This window comes from Aptenodytes forsteri, unplaced genomic scaffold (genome assembly GCF_000699145.1).
Source record: "Aptenodytes forsteri isolate BGI_AS27 unplaced genomic scaffold, ASM69914v1 Scaffold126, whole genome shotgun sequence".
Classification (NCBI taxonomy): domain Eukaryota; kingdom Metazoa; phylum Chordata; class Aves; order Sphenisciformes; family Spheniscidae; genus Aptenodytes; species Aptenodytes forsteri.
Window position 1 is genome coordinate 2,094,748 of NW_008794599.1, and position 20,815 is coordinate 2,115,562.

General features: G+C 44.9%; 1 protein-coding gene across 1 annotated transcript in view; it reads left to right on the top strand.

Moving 5' to 3' along the window:
* CDON (cell adhesion associated, oncogene regulated) overlaps positions 1-20,815 on the top strand; it is a 35,671-nt gene that overhangs the window by 9,421 nt on the left and 5,435 nt on the right. Inside the window, exons 8-17 of the mRNA XM_009272997.2 lie at positions 2,844-3,136; positions 4,974-5,148; positions 6,256-6,384; positions 7,799-8,005; positions 8,780-8,961; positions 10,312-10,417; positions 13,679-13,801; positions 15,311-15,538; positions 16,623-16,897; positions 19,304-19,383. Of these exons, the coding sequence (XP_009271272.1) occupies positions 2,844-3,136; positions 4,974-5,148; positions 6,256-6,384; positions 7,799-8,005; positions 8,780-8,961; positions 10,312-10,417; positions 13,679-13,801; positions 15,311-15,538; positions 16,623-16,897; positions 19,304-19,383 (1,798 nt within the window). The remainder of the gene's footprint in view (positions 1-2,843; positions 3,137-4,973; positions 5,149-6,255; positions 6,385-7,798; positions 8,006-8,779; positions 8,962-10,311; positions 10,418-13,678; positions 13,802-15,310; positions 15,539-16,622; positions 16,898-19,303; positions 19,384-20,815) is intronic.

A 20,815-nucleotide genomic window follows, 5' to 3' on the forward strand; every position in this document is an offset into this window, starting at 1 on the left:
CTTTTTGGGCTGAAAACATCCCCCCCCCCCCCCCCCCCCCCCTTTCTGCTGGATCTATTCCACGACGTGATTCATTGCATGGTCTTAAAAGCGGGCAGGGCAACTTAAGCCACCATCAAAGTGAGAAACCACCGAAATGTAAAATGATAGCCTTAGGATCCCATACCCATGGCTCTTATTTTAAGTCTGTTTTTAGCCGGTTGTGGTGTCTGCATGCATGGCAGTAGCTTCCCAGAGCTACTAAACACAGGGTTAAATCTCCAAAATAACGTCATCTAATGGAAACGAAGGAGAAAAATACGCTCCGTGAAGTCCGAGTAGCAGGCAGGTTGGTATAAAACACAAGGAAGAGCAGCGTTTATTGTAGGTAGGTAGGTGATACAGCGGAGGGCAGGCTGAACCTGTCTTTTATAGAAGCCAGGAACCTCTGAGAAGTCTTGAGGTGATTTGAAAAACTTGCCAGGCCTGGGCGACTTCACTGACCTGCTGCGCTCAGATTTTTCAGAGCGCTTTCCCAGCCTGCGCTAAGGTACTCGGAGATCTCGCAGGGAGGAAGGATCCTCCGGTTGTTTAAGAAGCAGGGAAGCAACGCCTGGGAACGCGATCTCTTTGCACAGCGGAGACGAAATACAAAGGTTGCGCTGCTGCCGTGCAAACCCAGGGCATGCCAGCGGGTTGAAATCTGCTTGCATGTTTGCACCCCTGTTTCAAGAAGGGTGTAGAAGAGCTAGGAGAAGCGCTGTGAAACGCAGCAGGTTGGGTTCATAGGGGTGTGGAATAGCTTCTGCAGGAGGAGGGGCTGAAAAGGTGAGGGGTTTTTTACCTTCAAAATGAGGCGGCCAAAGGGGTTGAGCTGTAAAATACTGGGTATTATGGAGAATGTGAGCAAATGCTGTGAACGCGTTCTTTTAACGCCTGAATTTGGGACATTCGGTCCTTCTCTGGTTGCTGTCGGAGGCGGGATTTTGGGCGCATACAGCCTTTGGTCTGACCCAACTCGGTGCTGCTGTTGTTTCGCAGTGGGGCTGGGAAGCCGAGGAAGAAGAGTAAGTCTCGGTGGCTGAGGGGAAAGGGATGGCACTAAAAGCAACAGCCAAAAAAAGGTCACATAATGACACAGCAGCAAAGAGAAGTCTGATGTACTGGTTTATATGGGTAGCAATTATGTCAGAAACTTAGCAAAAAGAGCTTAGATCCGAATTGCTTAATGGAAATTGTTACCCCGGGGGTTGTTTTCCCAAGCAAAAATACAAACTTCTTGCCAGTTGTTGACGACTCCCCTCTCGCAGCAATAAACACAGCCATGACTGCAGGTCTCCTGTCACCAGCCTAAACCACAACTCATTCTCCACGCGCCAGAGTCCGTTTTCCCCCCGTGCCAGCAGGCGTCAAACCATACCGTGCCCACCCACAAATCCTCCGGGTCCACCGCAATGCAGTGGGGCCTTCTGCCTCCTCGAGCGGCTACGGCATTTGTTTCCAATATTAACGTGCGGCGGTGCATCCCTTTTTCCCCACTGCTTCGCTGACAGCAGTAGATACCCTTTCGCCTGGAGATGGTTCTGGGGGCGTCCGACGTTGTAAGCGAACTCCATCTGGCTTTGGGGACGTCCTCCCCGCGTTGCTGCCTTCTTCCCGTCTCTGAATTTTGTGGCATTGCTAAATAAATAGGAAGAAACAAACAAGGAATGCTTGCTGAGAGCGTGTCTTCAATTTGGAAAAGAGAACTTTCCTTCCCAGCTTTTTAAAAAGTGGCCAAAAATAGCAGCCACACTTGCTGCTGGTATTTTAATGGAGGTTTGGAGGAATCTGAGTCAGCCAGGCTAACACTGCCTAGGCTTTACATTACCAAGGAATTTGTTTCTTTTGTAAACCAAGTTCCCTTCATTCCCTTCCCCTTCCAGACCCCGGCACGTAACGTAAACCTACACAAATCTGAAAGGACGGACAGGGCTAAGAACATCTGGCAGTCCCGGCGCTGCAGCGTGCAACCGTGAGGAGCTGCGCTGGTTCCCAAAAGTTCTCGTTTTAAGCACTGACGTTTACTTGTCCTGGATAATCTCAGATGTCCAACCTGCCACCCCTTTCCTGCCTGGAATGCTGACAAGCCCTGCATCGGCCAAACAATGCTGCTTTTTTTTTTTGTCTCGCGGCCTCTTTCGAACTACTGATATTATATATATACTTTTTTTTCACACCAGGCAAAGTAAATAGGATGGAGGAGGCTGGAGCAGGATTTCTAGAAATGCGTTGGTATTAAATTGCATGTTAGATCTGCCTGTAAACTGAATTTATTCTCGGCGTAAATTTTCAAATGAAGTAGTCGAGTCGTGCAGCTTTCAAAGCTGATCGAAATTACAGCTAAAACCTCAGAAACTGAGGTAGGAGAATGTCCTCTTGTGTGCACGCCAGTTCAGGCCATGAAAAGTTCCTTGTACAACTGCAATTAATTTAAAATTACTCCGTTTGTGTCACAAGTGTAGCTATATTTTTTTTTTTTTCTTTTAACATGCATTGCCGCTACTTTAATTTATCGCAGATACTAGTCAAACCGTGCCTGTGGATGTCATGTTTCAGGTTTTCTGTCTTTGCTACTGTGTAAAAAGCAAAAAAAAACCCCCAAAACCAAACCAAAACAGGCCTGCCTCACTGTTCTGCTCTGGAAAAAAATCCGGCGTGCAAGGGCGCAGCTTGGCACCGGGCTCAGGGCTGGGCGGGCATCCCTTGAGCTGGCTTTTTTGCAGCAGGGCTTGTTTGGAAACGACGCTCTTAAATGATTTAGCATCCCCTCTGCGTGGGGCAAATGTCATCTTGAAGATGTAACCAGACTCCTCCCTTTACAGTTCCTTTAGAAACTGGCACGACAGCAGAAGAAATGGCTCCCGTGGAGATTGCCCAGAGCGATGAAAGCGGCGGTGATTTTGGTGCAGAAACGGCGTTTTCGAGCTCGCCTCCAGCGAAATTGCATTTGGATGCAGCTGGAACGGAAAAAGCCTCGAATGCCGCCGCTCCCCCCGAAGCCCCCATCATCCTCAGCCCCCCGCAGACGCTGAAGCCAGACACGTACAACCTGGTGTGGCGTTCAGGGAGGGACGGGGGCTTGCCCATCAATGCCTATTTTGTCAAATACCGCAAGGTAACGTTTCTCCGTAGCGTCGAAGCAGCGCGCCGCGGCAGATGGATTTCATTGTTTTAGGTTTCTCAAGGAACCAGTAATTGTTGTAGCGCTGGCGTTAACAAGAATGTGGTGTCAGGCCAGGGAGAATATAGAATATAGTTGAACCACAACATTACCGCGGCCACACAGGCAACTCGTTTTAGGGATGACTGAAGCTGGTCACAAGTACGCTGTTCCATCTAGTTTTAAGTGAGACTTATTCAGGAGAGCCCGGGCTTTTATTTCCTTTACGGTATCGTTATGGTCTACGGGGAATGAGGCTCCAGGGCGTGTTGTACACAACTTCAGTGATGTTGTTAGTGCATTCGTGTGAGCAAGCTTGAATCTGGTGGGTACGCTTGAGATCAGAAGGGAACGTGAGTATGAGCCTGATGTGTCAGAGATTGCTACTCCGCGTCCCAAAGAGACGCTGTTGAACTGAAGTTACCAAATACGAAGGTGAACTAAAATTTCCTAAGCAGATACCTATCATGTCCTTAAAAATGGTGTGTCAACAGCGAGCTCTTTTGATTAAAATCAGAACCGAGCAATGCCTGTCCCCGTTCCTCCACGCAAACAGTTTTCTGCGTGGCAAAGCTGTTTGGTTTATTTCTCATAAGCTTTTTAATCCTCTACATCCTGATCTTGCCTTAGCCTGGAGGGAATACTTAGATTTTTGACCTGTTAGTTCCTGAAAACCTAGTGCCAAAGTCTGTTGATACAACTTCTCATCCAAAGGTGGTTGGTTCACATAAGCACTGAAAGCTTTGAATACTTCTTTGACCTTTTGGATGCTTACCCTTCACTCGCAACAATCCTTCCCACATTAAATGTGCTCACTCCTGTGTTTCTCGGTAGGGAGTTTACCATGGTTTTTTTAGGGTGGTATTCTCTTCGTGTCATTAAATTATTTTATTGATTTCCCTCTTTTAAGGGGGGGGGGAAGTTGGGGGAATAAAAGCCTTAGAAGAGTGGTCGCTTCAGAAGAAAATTCTTGAACAAAGACCTCTGGCATAACCTTTGATAATCCACGGCATTTAGATCTGCCTTCCATGTTTTATTAAAGTCTTATATTGTTTAGTAGTTTATTTTTGGTAGAATCTTTGTCTTTTCCTTCGGGATTTGGGATAATGTTTTCCCGCAAAGGTCAGGCATTAAGAGACTACCCTGAATCTCTTTCCTTTCTTAAATGGAGCTGGTGATTTCGCTGTTAAATTAAAAAGTGGGTTTTTTTTTTAAAAAAAAAAAAAGGAAACATGCATTAATAATAAAAAACAAATCTTTGGTCTCCCTGCTGGCTTTTTTTCCCAGCCTCGAGAAGTAACTAAGGCATACTTTTTGTTGCCTATTTTAGCCAATAAATATTTTAAAATGCTTAAGTACAGGAAAAGCTGGGACAGTTCAGGGAACATCTCTTTCTCATTAGGGTGTTGGGTCCAGCCCTTTAATGTCACACACGCTGCCGGCTAAAGGCTGATTGAAGTCTTTAAAATCATTTGGTCTCTTGCTAGTTTTAGCCACAAGTGAAAATGACCATTTTTTTTTCCAAAAACAAGCGCGTGCGTGTGTACGGAGAGGGAGAGTAAGTCAAGTTTATCGGAGGAGCACCACGAAAGTAGTTGCGAAAGTGCTGAGTTGTGGCAGAAGCACTTGGAGACAAACCGTAGGTAGATATAGGAAAACATAAGGAGTTTTGGCAAGCGACAGAGAGGTCCTTTGGATGCTTGTGTGCCAAAGTGATGAGGGGTTTGAGTATTACATGGGGTTCTAAGCAATTCACTGCTGATGTTGAGCTTTCTCGCCCTGTCCCGTGCAGCTGGACGACGGCGTCAGTGCAGTGGGAAGCTGGCACACCGTGCGTGTCCCTGGCAGTGAGAACGAGCTGCGGCTTACCGAGCTGGAGCCTTCCAGCCTGTATGAAGTTTTAATGGTGGCGAGGAGTGCTGCTGGCGAAGGCCAGCCTGCTATGCTGACATTTCGCACCAGCAAAGGTAGGTGCAGCACAATGTTCTCTGTGTCCTAGGCTTTCCAGAGGACATTTATTTAAATTACATCAGCTGTATGTTGTCTGCTAAGCCATATATGAAATGTTCTCAATTTAGTTGCTGAAGAACAGCCTCTAATAGCTAAAATAGCCGTAGGGCAAACTTTCCTGAGCGTTACCAGGGCTGTTGGTAAGTAGAAGCTATTAAAAGCTTGATAATATTATTTTTGGGATGATTATTAAGATTTATACTGTAAGGTTCCCCTTGCTTAAAGGAGCGAAGTCAGGGAGCGGCCTGTCCTTGTTCAGGTTTTTCAGAGTATTGCAAAAGAAACTCTCTGCGCCATCAAGTTTTCATATATCAACGAAACTGCTTCTGGTTTGCTTTGCAGACGCCTCGGTGAAAATCTCTCAGCTGACCAGAAGCCAGCTGTTTTGATAGTTGCGTGCAGACAGCGGCAAGCAAAAGAGCATTTCTAATCAAAGCAATTTTTTTTTTTTTCTTTCAAGCTTCGATGCTGGTGGCTGTACTCTTAAGCATGCAAACAATCAGATATTTTTCATACTAATGTACAAGAACCAGATAGCTTAAAATTTTATTAAGAATGTAATGTCTTCGTGAAATCTGTGAATTGATGCTACATACGTACTGCCACAGGCCAAAAGTCCACTCAGCCCGGTACCCTGGGTCCAGCTGTAGCCAAACCCAGCTTCCATAGCATTTTTATTGAACCTCTTTCTCTAGACATGGATTTCGGTGTGGAATTTTCACCACCTGTTGTGATTCCGTGATGAGAGGGGGCTTTGAAACCCAGGCAGGAGCCGGCAGCATCACCGCAAAGTGCAGTACTGCAGATGTTAGTACTGCAGGTGAACGGTCACTTATCCACAGCGCAAGAGTCCCCGGGCTGATAGGGGAAGTCTCCTCTCTTGCTCCCCTGAAGAAACTCTCTAATTGCTATCCTGACTGTTTAGGTTGTGATTTGGAGCCAGGGCTTTAGTCCCCTGCGCTGTAGCGAGTGATCTTGTGGCGTCAGCATGTTGTGAGAGGCAATGAACAGCATTTTCTTATCCAGTCCCGGAGCTGATGTGCTGTATATCAAATCTTTCTTAGAAAGAACATCATCCTCGAAAAACACTCAGGCTCTGTCTCCGCCAGTGGGCATTCCTAAACATCCCGTCATTCACGAAGGGACAAATAATTTCGGTGTCGTCCTTCCAGACCTGTCCCGACACAGCGGAGGTAGGTGTACGGATTGTTCGTTAAACAATCTAATATGCTAAAAGTTGCATTGCAAACAGATGCATCTGAGTTAACTTGTGTTTATTACTGCTCTAGGTCCTCGTACTACCTCCTTTATTTCCTATTTATTCCTTAGGCCCCTTTGATATGTGTATTTTTCCTCTCTTGTGGGACTTCTGTGAGTGAGGTCAGGTATCTGCCGGATTTTCTGTTCTTCTGTGTGTTTCCAGAGTAAAAGATCGTAGTTCATGCTTCTGGGATTAACTGAAAAGTTACCTTATTCCAGTCAGTGAGTTAGCATTTTAAGTACCTGCCTTGATACCTCAGGTTTCCACAGCAATGTTAAGTCACCAAGTACGCCCGTGTCAGAGTTTTAAGTTCTCAAAGTGGATTATATCTGTTCTGAATGTTTTCCTGTGGCTTCCCAAGGATAGGCTTGTTTCTGATGGCAAGAAGATACAACCACTTCCCAATAGGTGTGATTTTTTTTTTTTATTTATTTTTTAAGCCTGGTTTCCAGTGAAAACAGAATGTTTCTAGTCCTTTTTGTCATCACCCCAGCCTTTGAACTCGTTGACCTGATTCAGGCAAATTTACTCAGGGGCTGAGACCTCGAAGGTGATTTGGTGTCTAAAGTTTGGGCAAAACCAAAGGGGAGTGGAGAGGTTTATTAATAATGCAGGCGAGGAGCGTTGCACGCTTGTGCCGGTGCTAAATATCAGAGGAGCCACCCAAGGGGACGCTTTACGTGTGCCCAGCTGCAAATGCTCAGCCTGCTTCATGCCCCCAAAAGCTGCTGGCTTGCTGTTCCTTGCTCGGTTCCTCCTCTCATCAGTGACGGGCTCCGTGTTAATGAATACAAGCTAGTTTTGTAAAGCCTTACAGCTCTCATCGGTCATCAGAATGGTTATCACCAGATTTACTAACACCACCTCTTTCCGTTCTCTCTGTTCCACTGCTGTCTGTAACTTCAAGTGAGTCCAGTAAGTATATCATTCGTTGCATGCTTTGTTTGCTCTTCGTTCTCATTTCTCTGGCAATACGGCGCTCGTTAGCGTGGATGGGTTGAAGTCTCATTGGGTCTGGGGAAATTTCAGGGTTTTGAAAATGATAACCGAATTTTTCCTGTTCCCTTAGTATGTGTTTCTGTTTCCATGTAGAAATGGGTTGGGGTAGCGCAACCCCATATCCTTTTTGATTGTTGTATTGATAAAGTAATTGATTCCTTTGTCTTCTGCTCTTCAAGCATCTTTGCCAGAAGAGTAAGGGCAGTAGTTATTACAGGAGGATTTAAGATTCTCCTTGTTAATACATGAAGTTTAATTAAATCATCAGCAAGTAGTTTAATTGATTGCTGCAGAAAATGAAGTTTCAGCTGACTCTAATCCTCTGGTAACTGAATTTCTCATTTCAGTTCCAGAAGCTCCCGACCGACCCACGATCTCCACAGCATCAGAGTCATCCGTCTACGTCACGTGGATACCACGAGCAAACGGGGGCTCCCCCATTACTGCCTTTAAAGTGGAGTATAAACGCTTGGGTCGAAACAGTGACTGGCTAATTGCAGCTGATAACATTTCTCCTTCCAAGCTGTCTGTGGAAGTTCGTAACTTGGAGCCAGGTATTAAAAACGATCTTTCCTTCACCTCAGCTGTTGTCGCTGTGGTCTTTGCTTAGATGACTGCGCTTCTGCTGAGAGAATACTGCAGCCCTCTGGTTGTTTCGTTTTAACTTCTGCTTGGATTATCCTGTTTCTGGGTTTTTTGGTTTGGTCTTGGGTTTTGGGTTGGGGTTTTTTTTTCTTTTGTGGCATAGGAGCCCGTTACATGAATTCAAGTTGATTTCTGGCTTTCCAAGTGGAAGAAAAAAAAAACACAACCATAATTTAATACTTGTTCTTGTGGAGAGGAGGGTTGTGTATTACTGCTATTTTTAACTTAATTGTCCTTCTGGTAAGCACTCAGAATGCAAAAAGAGAGAAATGCGTTAATGGAAAAACGTCTGTCCTGATTTCTGGTTTCTCCCAGTGTCCAGCTCTGAAAGCTCGGGGAAAGAGTGCAAGAGTAGGCGGAACGGATGAGGTCAGGTATCCTTTGAAGCATCTTCTCGGTGCCCACCAGTTTGCAGTTTAGGGACTTCCCGAGCTGATGGAGGCATCTCCATCTCTGTGCGTAATAGCCTTTGGATTTTTCTTGAGTGAATTTCCCTAATCGCTTTAGAAGCTGTTTATATTTCTCAAGTCCACATTAGTCTGTGGCAACGAGTCCTATGTTTTTTTTTCTAATTGGACGTTGTGCAAAAAGTACTTCCTAATCCGTTTAGTCTCTCCTTGAATCCTGTTTCTAGTGCTTGTTTTGCTACAACGTCTTCTTTCTTTCACTTTTTCCCTTAAAAGGAGAAATGTATAGGTTCCGTGTGATTGCTGTGAACAATTATGGAGAGAGCCCACGCAGTGCAGCATCTCGCCCTTACCAAGTAGCCGGATTTACCAGCCGCTTTTCCAACCGCCCTATCACAGGACCTCACATTGCTTATACCGAAGCCATCAGCGACACTCAGATCATGTTAAAATGGACGGTTGGTATAATTCCGTCCTGTTCTTCTCACATTTGCAGGCCGGTTTTTACTGCTTCGGCTCTTAAAAGTCAAGGATTAAGAGCTGATTGCAGAGTAGTGAGTGGTGGTTTCCCCCGCCCCGAGACTCGGAGATGATCTTGTCCCTGGAAGAGGGCTAAGATGCTTCATGTTTGTATGGTAGAATTGGGTAACTTACTGGGCCATGTGCCTCTCGAGCCCTCTGCCCCCCATTTCCAAACCCTTTTTCCTCCTCCGAGACAGCCCTGTCGGTTGTTTGCTCCCTTTTGCGCTGTCTCCCAGCCTCCCTCCACCTCGCTCTCCCCTTCCAGCTCCCTGGGGATGCCACGGACCACCTCCTCGGGTTACGCCAGATGTGAGCCCAACTGGCAGCTCCAGTGAAAGGCTGCAGCTGCCTTAGTCCACCTGCTTTGGCACAGACATATCAAGAGGCACCAGTGGGCTTAACTCTGTCCAAACCCCTGTTCGTGCCCTGGGTTGCGAGCGGGTTGGCTTCCTTTCCTGCGATTCCTGCTGCTTTTGTCAATCCAGGCTGTGATGGCTGGAAGCGGGCGCTGCGTTTAAAACCCGCCGTCTTCCCTCGCATCCAGTTAGAGGTTTCATGTTAGAGAAACGTTTTCCTTTCCCCTGTTACCTCGTCTTTTGTAAACAAGTACTTTAAAGTCCTTATGGAAACCCACAGAAATTCTTTGCTCTTGTTTTGAAATCTAACCCCCTGGTATACTTTGGAGGATTTAACGTGTAGAGTTCCCAGTGTTAGTTTGCTCTGCTAGCTCAGCCTTAAGAGATGTTAAGGATAATAAACTTAAAATAACCTCTAGTTCCTCAGGAGGCTGCATAACTTAAATTCAGCTCAAGAATATTTCACTTTTAGAGTGACCTTAACTCTTTCTGAAGTAAAAATGGTCTTAACTTTTCCATTTCCATTAATCACGCAAGTTTTCAGGCCGTTCATGGTCAAACCCTAATTGACGGTTTGGAAAGTGGTGTGGGAGGAAGGTGTCAGCCCCAGCTCAGTCTCTTGTCCCCATGCTTCCCTCCTCTTTTTTTTTTTTGGCTGGTCCGAGGAGTTTGGTGGCAGAGAGCTCTCCTGCAGCCCTGTGAGAACCCCTGGCGCTGTGCTCATCTTAGCTGTGTCTGCACATCCACAGCAATTGATAATCCTCTTTTCTGTCGTAGCTTCCGTGCAAACCTCCCCCTACACCTTGCTTGCGCAACCTTATTAAAAAAAAATACATATTTCAAGGTGATAAGATATTCAGTGATGACAGCTCAGCAGGACTCAATTAAAATTTTTCTCCTCTAACGCAGCCTTTTAAAATTCTCTTTTAGTATATTACATCAAGCAATAACAACACGCCCATCCAAGGATTTTATATCTATTACCGGCCTACGGACAGCGACAACGATAGTGACTACAAGAGGGATGTCGTGGAAGGTACGGTGCAGTATACACCATGCTTAGTAACGCTGCTCGATGGGGAAGAACATCGCGTAGCCATGTTGGCTGTGTTTATATGAAATCTAAACTGTTTTTCCCAAACTAAGTCTTTACAATATATTTCACGGCAGTAGCTATCTCAACTACATAATGTCAAGTTCTGCCCACACATGGACTTGTTTCTTCCTTCTGAAGCCTCTTCTACGTGGAAACTCGAGAACTACATACTGGTTTTAAGTTTGTCTTGTTATACTGCTGCAAATCCTTAACGTAGGTCTATTTAAACTGGTTTAGCTTAAAGTAGCTGAGTGAAGAGAAAGCAGCGTAAATGAGATTTAACCCAGGGTAAGCGCATCTGCGTTACAGACTGTACTAATAACTAGCTGGCTTTTAAAATGATTTACCCCAGCACGGATTTTCTAAGCTAGGTAGTACCTTGTGTGTAATTACCTTGCTTAATTGCTTATCCTGCTATAAGGAAGTTACTTTTAGCCTCAAGTGCTGTAGTACGCTGCAAATGCAGGTATATTTTGTGCTTCATTTTGCCTTTTAATCAGGTTATATGTTTTTCTCCGTGCATATTAGATCATCGTTTTCCTGGAAGAAGTTATTAGATAATGTCTATATTAGTCCAGAAGTGGAAAATCCTTTTAAAAATATTTTACTTAATGTCCTTATTGCTTGGGCTGAGTAAACGTAGTGATCTCATTCTGTCCCGATGACGTTAATTATTTTTTCCCCTCATTTATTTCAGTTACAAGAGGAATGGGCCTTTATTTTGAAAATTTTCCCCTGCTAGACAATACTCCACATAGTACTTTGATGCGTGACATAAGCTTTTGCACACTATAAAGCTATTAAAGATCGAGAGTTTCGGCTCAGAGGATTGCTTTAAAGAAGCCTTATGCAGTCTGCACCTTCATCTGCAAATGTATTTTAGCCTTTGCTAGACAGAACTTGTGTGTTTATAAATCTTATACACTAAGCAGTTAGTTGTTTAAGTGGGCTCCACTGTGCTGTGAAATTAGCTTGTTTCTGATTTTTTTTCCGAGAGAGAGAGTGTGTGTGTGTGTATTGAACTCTTTGTGGCAGTCTGAAACCATTAGCGGCTGCTCTGCTCTGCCAAAGCCTGGAACAGAAACTCATTTGGTGGAAATATTTAAACTTTTCTTTACTGTGCTCCCCTATATTAGCTTTTTGGGGCCGGCGGGGGAGGGGGGGAAGAGCTATTTTCAATTAAAGTGTGATTGGAAGCATTTGATGTGAAAGATGTAGAGAAACATGTGACTTAAGGTATTTTTGCCGTAAATCACTTGTTCTTCATTTTTTTTCCCCCCTCTGTTGCCTTTGAATTAATCTGTCTGTTTTTTGACAGGGAATTTTATCTTGAAATGACTGCATGAGTTGTGGAAAAAGTGTTGTGATGCCTGTATTAGCTAAGTACTTGCCGTAGGCTTTCCTTACCGTTTCCTGTTAAGTCTTGTCTTTTGAAACAGTCAAAACTCTGCAGAAAGCTTCTCTTGAAATGACTGCATGAGTTGTGGAAAAAGTGTTGTGATGCCTGTATTAGCTAAGTACTTGCCGTAGGCTTTCCTTACCGTTTCCTCTTGTCTTTCGAGACATTCAAAACTCTGCAGAAAGCTTCAAGCTTCCCCCCCCCCCCTTATAAATGCCGCTACAGGCAAAATCAGATTTTATTTAGAGACTAAAACAAGCAAAAAGCTCGACTCAGATGGCTCCTCGGTATCTTTTAGCAGCTTTAAGCAAAAGCAAAGCAAAATCAGCCCTGTCCTGCATTGATGGTCTGAATTTCTCTGTTTCGAGGGTCCTGGAGATTGAATTTTAAATGTAAATGCAGTCTGATGTCAGTTGTTTAAATGTTTTTCCTTGCTAATGGTGCACGAAGAGGACAGTTAAAGTGCCTGTACTGATTCCAGTTCCACTAATGGTTTGAAGCGGAAACTAAAACCTGGTGTAGTAATTACCGAAAGGAATGCTTGGGGGTGGGGGCGACGGGAAAACCGAGTATGAATCTTGGGAAAACGTGCGATTTAGGGAAAGGCCGGTTCCAGCTTCAGCCGGGGCTTGTCTGCCCTCACTTGGGACGCCCGGCATGCAAGGGATGGAGCTCGGACCGCGTGGTGCATCCCCTCCCGAAACCCCCGAACCGAGATGGGGATCCTCCTGGGTACCCCCTGCCCTTTTTCGGCACCTGGGCTTGGGTCCCGGAGAAGTTCGAACAGAGTCATGGTGACAGCCCCCGCCAGCCGAGCAGGCTTTATTTTTTTTTTTTTTTATTAATGCTTAAATCAGTAGGTGGTATGACAGTTTCTTAGAAACGGTGGAAACAGTTCAAGGTGGTATTTTCCAAGAGGGATTAAGAGCGCTCAAACAGTTAATTAAACTCGTAAAAACTGAGAGTGATTTATGTCGAAGTGCTCAGTACTTCAGGAGGGTGTCTAAATGAAATGCTGGCTGGGAGCCAGAGATGACAAAACCGTCCTATTAGAGAAGATTGCTTGGCTTGGGATCCGTCTCTGCAGGGGCAGGCAGCGCGAGAGATGGCCTCGCTGTCTAATTTTTGTTTCCTAGTATGTTTAATAAAATGCACGTTCAATTATTTGCGGTTTCGGCTAAGTTGAGCAACACAGATGCATCCTTCCTGCGGAAAAACGAGCCGTTTCAGTCGGTACCTCGCACCTCTAGGGATCCTGCGGGATTGCAGACTGGGAGAGGGTCTTATCACAGTGAAGTTTTTCCCCTGTCCCAAGTTTAATCTGTTTTCTGTGCCAGTTTTTCCTTGTTGTTTGCCCTGCGTATTGTAAATAGCTAGCATAACCCATCCTAAACCCATCCCTTCGGCAGTTTCATATTTAAGATGCACAAAACTGCTGTTGATTTTAAATGTACAGATGCTGGAAACTTGGATGTCTGTTTTTTGAGTTTAGCAACTTCTGTTTTTTGTAAAGAAGGACAGGGTTTTTTTAAAAATCAATTGAAAATACTGGAAAAACCCACCTTTATTCATCAAAAGGTTCTTCTAAGAATCTATTTCGCAAGGCAGTGCGAAAGTCTTAGGATTTCAAGTAAGTCCGTAAATGGTTAATAAAGACTTTTGTGCTAACAGGAAAAGCTGCAATACTCCTGCGCTTTATAGAGAAAGACGCCGTGACATACTCGTAGCTAATTCTGGCTCATGCGAGTAAATGAAATGCAGTTGATTTATTTTTCTTCTCCCTTCCCCGCCCCCCCCCCCAGGTACGAAGCAGTGGCATTTGATAAATCACCTGCAGCCAGAAACATCTTACGACATTAAAATGCAGTGCTATAACGAAGGTGGTGAAAGCGAGTACAGCAACGTGATGATCTGCGAAACCAAAGGTGAGCGCCGAAGTAGCGCGTCCGCTCGCCTGCGAGACCGTGTGAAGGCGGCGTTTTGTGGCGTGAAATATCCGCTGTGTTGAATTTTTTTTTTGCAGTGCAAAAGTCAGCTGCGATGAAGGCCGTAACTTTCTGGAATGTTTTGGAGGATTGTTTTGTCTTCCGAAGCTGGGATTATTTTGAACATGTGGAAACTGATACGTTGCGCTCCCGAGAAAGGCTCTTAGCAAAGCTCTGCAGATTTGCCTGGCCTAAGAGATAGTATTGTCGTTCTGGGGTTGGGTGTTTTGGTTGGTGGGGTTTTTTTTTTCCTTTGCTGTGCTGATAGCCTCTCCTTAGGAGACAGCCATGCTCTTGAAGATGACAGAATTGATTTGTACGTCTGTTTTATGTCTTCGGGGCTCTGTGACACGTTGTATAAGTGCAGACCGCAGCAATTGATGGTTATGTTGGCTGCCTCCATCACTAATCCGGCGTGCCTCTGGCACAAAGTTTGTACTGTTCTCTGGAAGCGTCAGATATGGCAGTCACATTTATTTTGCGAAGAATTCCTGTGTCCTTTAATCTCTAAAACCAAGTAAGGCTGTAAAGGGAAAATGCAGACAGTAAACTTCAAATGCAGTGCTATGAAAAAATGTTTTTCAAAAAAAAAAAAAAAAAAAAGAAAAAAGCCCTCTAGGAGCGTAAGCATCAAAATTTACCTAAGTTAGTAGCGAAGCCTTTGAAAGAAGGGCTAGGAGCTGCAGGGCTTCCAGACTGCACGCACAGTTGGTCTTCCTCCTGCAAGGGATAGAACTTTCTTCCCTAATTTTAAAACTGGCAAGATGTAATCTGTCGTTCATACTGACTCTTACTTAAAATGTGTCTCCTCCAGGCTTATGGGGGGGGATCCAGGCTTACCTGACATATCTGCGTGGAGGTGCTTGTGTCTCTCTGACCAGCTTCACTCCTAAGCCGGGCACCTCTTTTAGGTTTTTAGTGTCAAATGAAATTAATCTGAGCTGTGGTGTGCTGAAAACTAATGTAAATTTAATTCCCGGGTTAAACTAGCATCTCGTTTTCAGTGATTTTCTGTTCAGCTCTTAGTATCTTCAATAGTATGGTTTTGAAAACAGTGTTAGCAGGGTTCACGTCAGATAAAAGTAGGTCATCTGGCAGTGGTTAGGCGATAGAAATGCATGTTGTGGTTTTTCCTGACCTCAGAAGTGGAAAGATTTGCGCTCGTTCAAGTTGGGAGTTAGTGCAGTTCTAACCATGCGTATGTAGAGTCGCTCGTTAAAGTTTTGAGTGACCTCAATGAGGGGGTTAGCAAGCTGGATAATAACCGTTTTCCAAGGCAAATAGTTATTACCCAATAGTAGTTGGCCTTCTCGTTATAGGTTTTTAATATTGACTTGGAAGCTTTCTTTCTGAGGCATTAGGATTCTAACTCAGCAGTCATTATTTTCATTTCGTAAAGAAAAAACGCATTTAGCGAACGCACCCGTACTTGTCTCTTACTTCATCCAGTGAAACGCACGCCGGGAGCGTCCGAATATCCAGTGAAGGACCTGAGTACGCCACCAAATCCCCCCGACCGGGTTGGGGGAAGCGGAGCCGGGCCTGCAAACGGCCCCGTTCGGAGCAGTGACATGCTGTACTTGATCGTGGGCTGCGTCCTCGGGGTGATGGTCCTTATTCTCATTGTTTTCATTGCCATGTGCCTGTGGAAGAACCGTCAGCAAAACGCCATGCAGAGTGAGTTATTTTTGGTTTCCTTTCACGATGAAAATATTATCAGAGTAAAATTAGTGAAGTCCATATTACATTTTATGAATGGGAAGCAGTTTCCTCTTATAAGCCAACTGGCATTTATTTAGAGACTTGTACTTTCTGGGTGTGCCTTAGGTGAAGATGTGGGATTTTTTAGGAGCAGCAACGTCTCCATTTCTTTGCATTGATGCTTGCTGCCCTGCTGCACAGTCGTGCTGCAGTTTCACCCAAAGAATGGTTTGTGAAATTCCCGGGCAAAGCGTCTTCAGCTTTTGTTCAACTTTAAGCACCTGCATAGGTTCCTGCTGTTGGCAAGTGGCAGAACTTGTGTGTAACCGTAAGTACTTGTTAAAATGTGGAGACTTAAGCCCTGGATCGCTCCCTCTCTTGAGTATATCTGGAAAGAAAAAGAACTTGCAGCGCTTGGAGGACGAGTCCCTTGTTACTTCTCAGTCCCTTCATACTAAAATGGAGTTCAACGTCCAAGTCTTTCAGAGAGGTGTTAATAAGGAAAACCTGCCAGTTTGCGAGTAGGAGCCCTGAGCAGACGCGTTGGAGCTTAAGCACGCTTTGCAAGGTGCTCTGTACCCACCAAACGATTCTGTGCTAGCAGAATCTCGAGTGGTCTTTTCTGTTCCTAATGCATAAATCAGCCTTGCTCTTTCCACAGCCTGTGGTTATTTTTAAATGTCCTTACTCTCTCACGAAGAGAAATGAAACAAAACTTCTTGCAAGATAAGATAGTGCCTTCAACTGTGGCCCAGAGATATTTTCTGGAAGTAGTTCGTAGCAGATAGCAGAGGGCCTATTGATGATACAAATGGCCCGTTTTTAGGATGCTCTTCGTAGTGACTGACGTCAGCTGAGTCCTTTCAGGCCAACGTTCCTGGTCTGTTCTCCAGGATGCGGTTGTTTTCCGTTTCTACGTTTGTGTACTAAGCACTTAAATATTACAGTTAATTTACAAAAGCTGTAGAAAGAGAAAATAAGTTTCTTTTGTTTCTTAGAGGCACTCATTTAAGTTCTCATTTGGCAATAAATCTGCTTTCGGTAATAATGCCTTTTGCAGAATATGACCCTCCTGGCTATCTCTATCAAGGGGCGGACATCAACGGGCAAATGATCGAGTACACGACCTTACCCGGCACAAGCCGAGTCAACGGCAGCATCCACGGAAACTTCATAAGCAACGGCGGCCTCAGCAACGGCTGTCCGCATGTCCATCATAAAGTTGCTAATGGAGTTAACGGGATCATGAATGGAGGAGCTGGACTGTACCCAGGGCACACCAGCTCCCTGTCCAGGACGCACATGGACTATGAACATCCCCACCATCTTGTGAACGTAAGCTCTTGCACCGGGTGGAAGGCTCAGCCTAGACCTTGGGATCTATTCGGAGGTGGTAGAAGCAGACTTAATTCAGGTGGGGGAAAATACTCATCCATTGATAACAGCCAGTTCCACTAAATTACTTATCCCAGAGGAAGCAACTGGGCTGATATTTCTGATGCAAACATCATGGTTTTCATTTGAGAATATCAGATGACAGCAAGAATTCCACTTACTCTGGGAAATCTGCCTCTGCCCTCCTCCTAACAGCATGTAAGCTCTGAGAATGCTTCAGTGCTGGGCTGAGATACTTTACTTGTACATATGGTATTTCTCAATCTTCAAGTTAAATAGATTTAATTATAGCTGCTTATTCTGCAGCTTTATGGATCACCCATTTTTCCCCCACCTGTTTCAGATCTGTAACTCTAAGCAATGCTATTAATTACGGCGAAGCACGAATGTAGCAGGAGGTTCCATAAAATAAAATGCCCCATACATCTTGAAATGCAGCAATGTAATAACGCTCGCCCCCCAGCCCCTTGTTTGTGACTGTTGAGACAGGCTCACTTTTTGTTTTGAAATTTAAAATAAAATTAAAAACTAATTTAAGTCCGTGATCCAGCCTTTGTATGCTGTGGAAAAATACTTCATTTGCTGAAATGTGTCCCGTTTCCAAGAGAGAATAATGATTTCATTATTGTCTATGGAAACAGATGGCTTGCATTCAAACTTACTAAACTTACTCAAAACTGTGAACATTGCCCAGGAAAACTGAAAGAAAAAGTTCAAAAGTCTGAATAACCCATGCTGTTTCTGGAGGGGAAAAAAAAAGGGGCTATTGTTTGTGTTAGTAATAGAACACAAGCACTTCATTTTATTGAACAACAAATTAGCACTTGCACAGTAGTTGCCACTTCAGTTAACTCCAGCTTTGAGCCCAGACCAGTTGGTTCTTCACCTGATACTCTGTCTTTGGTCTGCTCGCGTAGCAAGAAGTGGCGTTTCTCGGTTGCTTTCAAGAGCAACCGAGGCCCAAACTGTGGTTTTTTGGACCTGTCCAACCTCCCAGTGGGTGAAACTCTCCGAAAGTCTCCAACTGTACGAGCCCTCAGGAAGGGAAGAGTTTTTGCAGTGCTCAAAAGCTCGCCCGCGAGAAAGCCTGGGGGCTCGCATCGATGTTTTGTCCCTCCTATTTTTATTTTTATTTACTTCTTTTTGGAAGGAAGGAAATAGGCGTGTGGTAACACAGGTCTCGGTGCTTGGAGCTGCTCTGTGCCGCGAGATGGGACGCGCAGTGCCGCTGTCTCGATGCGAATGGTCGACCGGGTTGGGGCTTTGCTTTTCCCCCCCCTCCGTGTTGTAGAAAGTTTGAGTCACGCGATCTCTTCCCACGTAGAAGGACCGGGACTGGCACGCGGGTGAGGCAGCGCGGGGGAACAGGATGTTCTCGTCCTCGTTAGGACTCTCTTTATTGTTTCATTGATTGGGCTAAATGAGGAAGAGAGAAACTGGCCAGGATGGCAATCAAGACTAATCAGGCATTTCCTCAGTGCCTCCCTATCAGACTGAGCGGCCTCAAAAACTTAGGGGTGAGCCCTGTTTTTGCAGAAATGGGGATTGTTAGAAGTTACCTACGGCTTGAAATCTCGACAATCCGGTGAGCTTTCCCAAACCGGCTCCCCTCCTGAAAGGCGGCGCGGTAGCCCGGCTCCGCAGCGCCATTTTCAAGCGGCTCCCGCATCAGTGTCCGCCTAGTCTTTAACAATGAGGTATGTGTTAATCTGGGCATTTTTACTTGCTTGTAATGGCCCCTTCAGCCAAAACTAACAACACAAAATCCCTCTCACCCAGAGTCATTGCTGGCTAAGGAATTACCCCATCTGTAAAAATATTAAATGTTTCAAAAATCAGTGTAGCGAAGTAAACTGATCTAATCGGAGTAATTACAGGAAAGTGGGATGGGTTTATGTTGTGACATCAGCCCTGCAAATTTAATACTCTTGTCTCCCCAAATGGGCACAGTTTGCTAACGAACAGCGATTTGCTTTCATGTCTGTCATCAGTGTTAAAAATAAACATATTTACAGTGTGTTTATTAAATTAAACCTGAGCGTATTAAGCTGAAAACAGACCAGGGAAATTACCGCATACTTGTCTAAGCTGCAGTTATTTACTTTTCTCTGACACACATGCTGGCAAAAACCCTCCACTTGACTTTGTATAATAGCTCAGTGTTGCCATGCCACGTTAACGGGGCACGGATCTGAAGATTGATAAGGTGATTAGAGTTTGAAAACAAAGTGAAAAGGGCTTGGGGCGCTAGCTTGAGCTGAACTACCTTCTCGGCGACTCTTTTGTACGTTCGAATAGCGATTGATTTTTGTTGTTGTTGTTTTTTTTTAATCCTTCCTGCTGCAGGGCGGTGGGATGTACACAGCAGTGCCGCAGGCTGACCCCTCGGAGTGCATCAGTTGCCGAAATTGTCGGAACAATAACAGGTGATGTAAAACTCGCACGAAGGCAGGACCTTCACGAACAGAAGCCCTCACGCTGCGCGCTGCGTTTAAAGCTGGGGCAAACAAAAGCAGGGAGCTTGAGTCCTGGCTGTGAGGGTACGGAGGAGCTCGGTGTCGGCGTATGACTCAAGGCGAGCGGTTGGTGATGATCTGTTGGGATGGAATAAAGCAAGTTATTAAACCCCCGGAGCTCATTTTACTCACCGTATTCATCTGATGCTCTCTAGGAAGGGAGGCAGGTTGGGCACTGGATATATTTTTTTTTTTTTTTTTTTTTTTTTTTTTTTTTTTTTTTTTTTTGCTGGCAAAAACCCTCCACTTGACTTTGTATAATAGCTCAGTGTTGCCATGCCACGTTAACGGGGCACGGATCTGAAGATTGATAAGGTGATTAGAGTTTGAAAACAAAGTGAAAAGGGCTTGGGGCGCTAGCTTGAGCTGAACTACCTTCTCGGCGACTCTTTTGTACGTTCGAATAGCGATTGATTTTTGTTGTTGTTGTTTTTTTTTAATCCTTCCTGCTGCAGGGCGGTGGGATGTACACAGCAGTGCCGCAGGCTGACCCCTCGGAGTGCATCAGTTGCCGAAATTGTCGGAACAATAACAGGTGATGTAAAACTCGCACGAAGGCAGGACCTTCACGAACAGAAGCCCTCACGCTGCGCGCTGCGTTTAAAGCTGGGGCAAACAAAAGCAGGGAGCTTGAGTCCTGGCTGTGAGGGTACGGAGGAGCTCGGTGTCGGCGTATGACTCAAGGCGAGCGGTTGGTGATGATCTGTTGGGATGGAATAAAGCAAGTTATTAAACCCCCGGAGCTCATTTTACTCACCGTATTCATCTGATGCTCTCTAGGAAGGGAGGCAGGTTGGGCACTGGATATATTTTTTTTTTTTAATTTTTTTTTAAACCTTATTTCCTGTGTTTTCTTCAGTTTTGAGATAACAAAATCATGCCATATGGAGTTCGTCAAATAGGATTTAATTGGTCGTCTGTATTTTACGTTTCCTGCCGTTCTCTTAAGGACACCAACACGCTAGAGTCGCAGCTTTGCTTTCACACCGCTATTCTCTGTAAAACATGGGATTTGAGGTTCTTCAGGCCTTCAGGAGCGGTTTGGCCAGCCATTGTCAGTGTGGGATACGTTTTTTTGCGTGAGGAAAAGGATTCTTGTACGGAATAAGGGAAAAAATCTGTCTTCTGCGTTGTAGCTGGGAGTCTGGATTTTCATTAGGTTTTTCACTTTTGAAAGTTTTAAAGAACGTCCTTCCAGGCTTCCGACTAAATCTCTGGTTATTTTAATGACTAAAAATAGGACTGAAAGTCAGATGTGCTGGACTGCTCTGACTGGTAAATTGTGGATTTTTTTTCAATCATACTTCGATTTTTCTGTCTTGTTAAAACTGTCAGCTGCCTT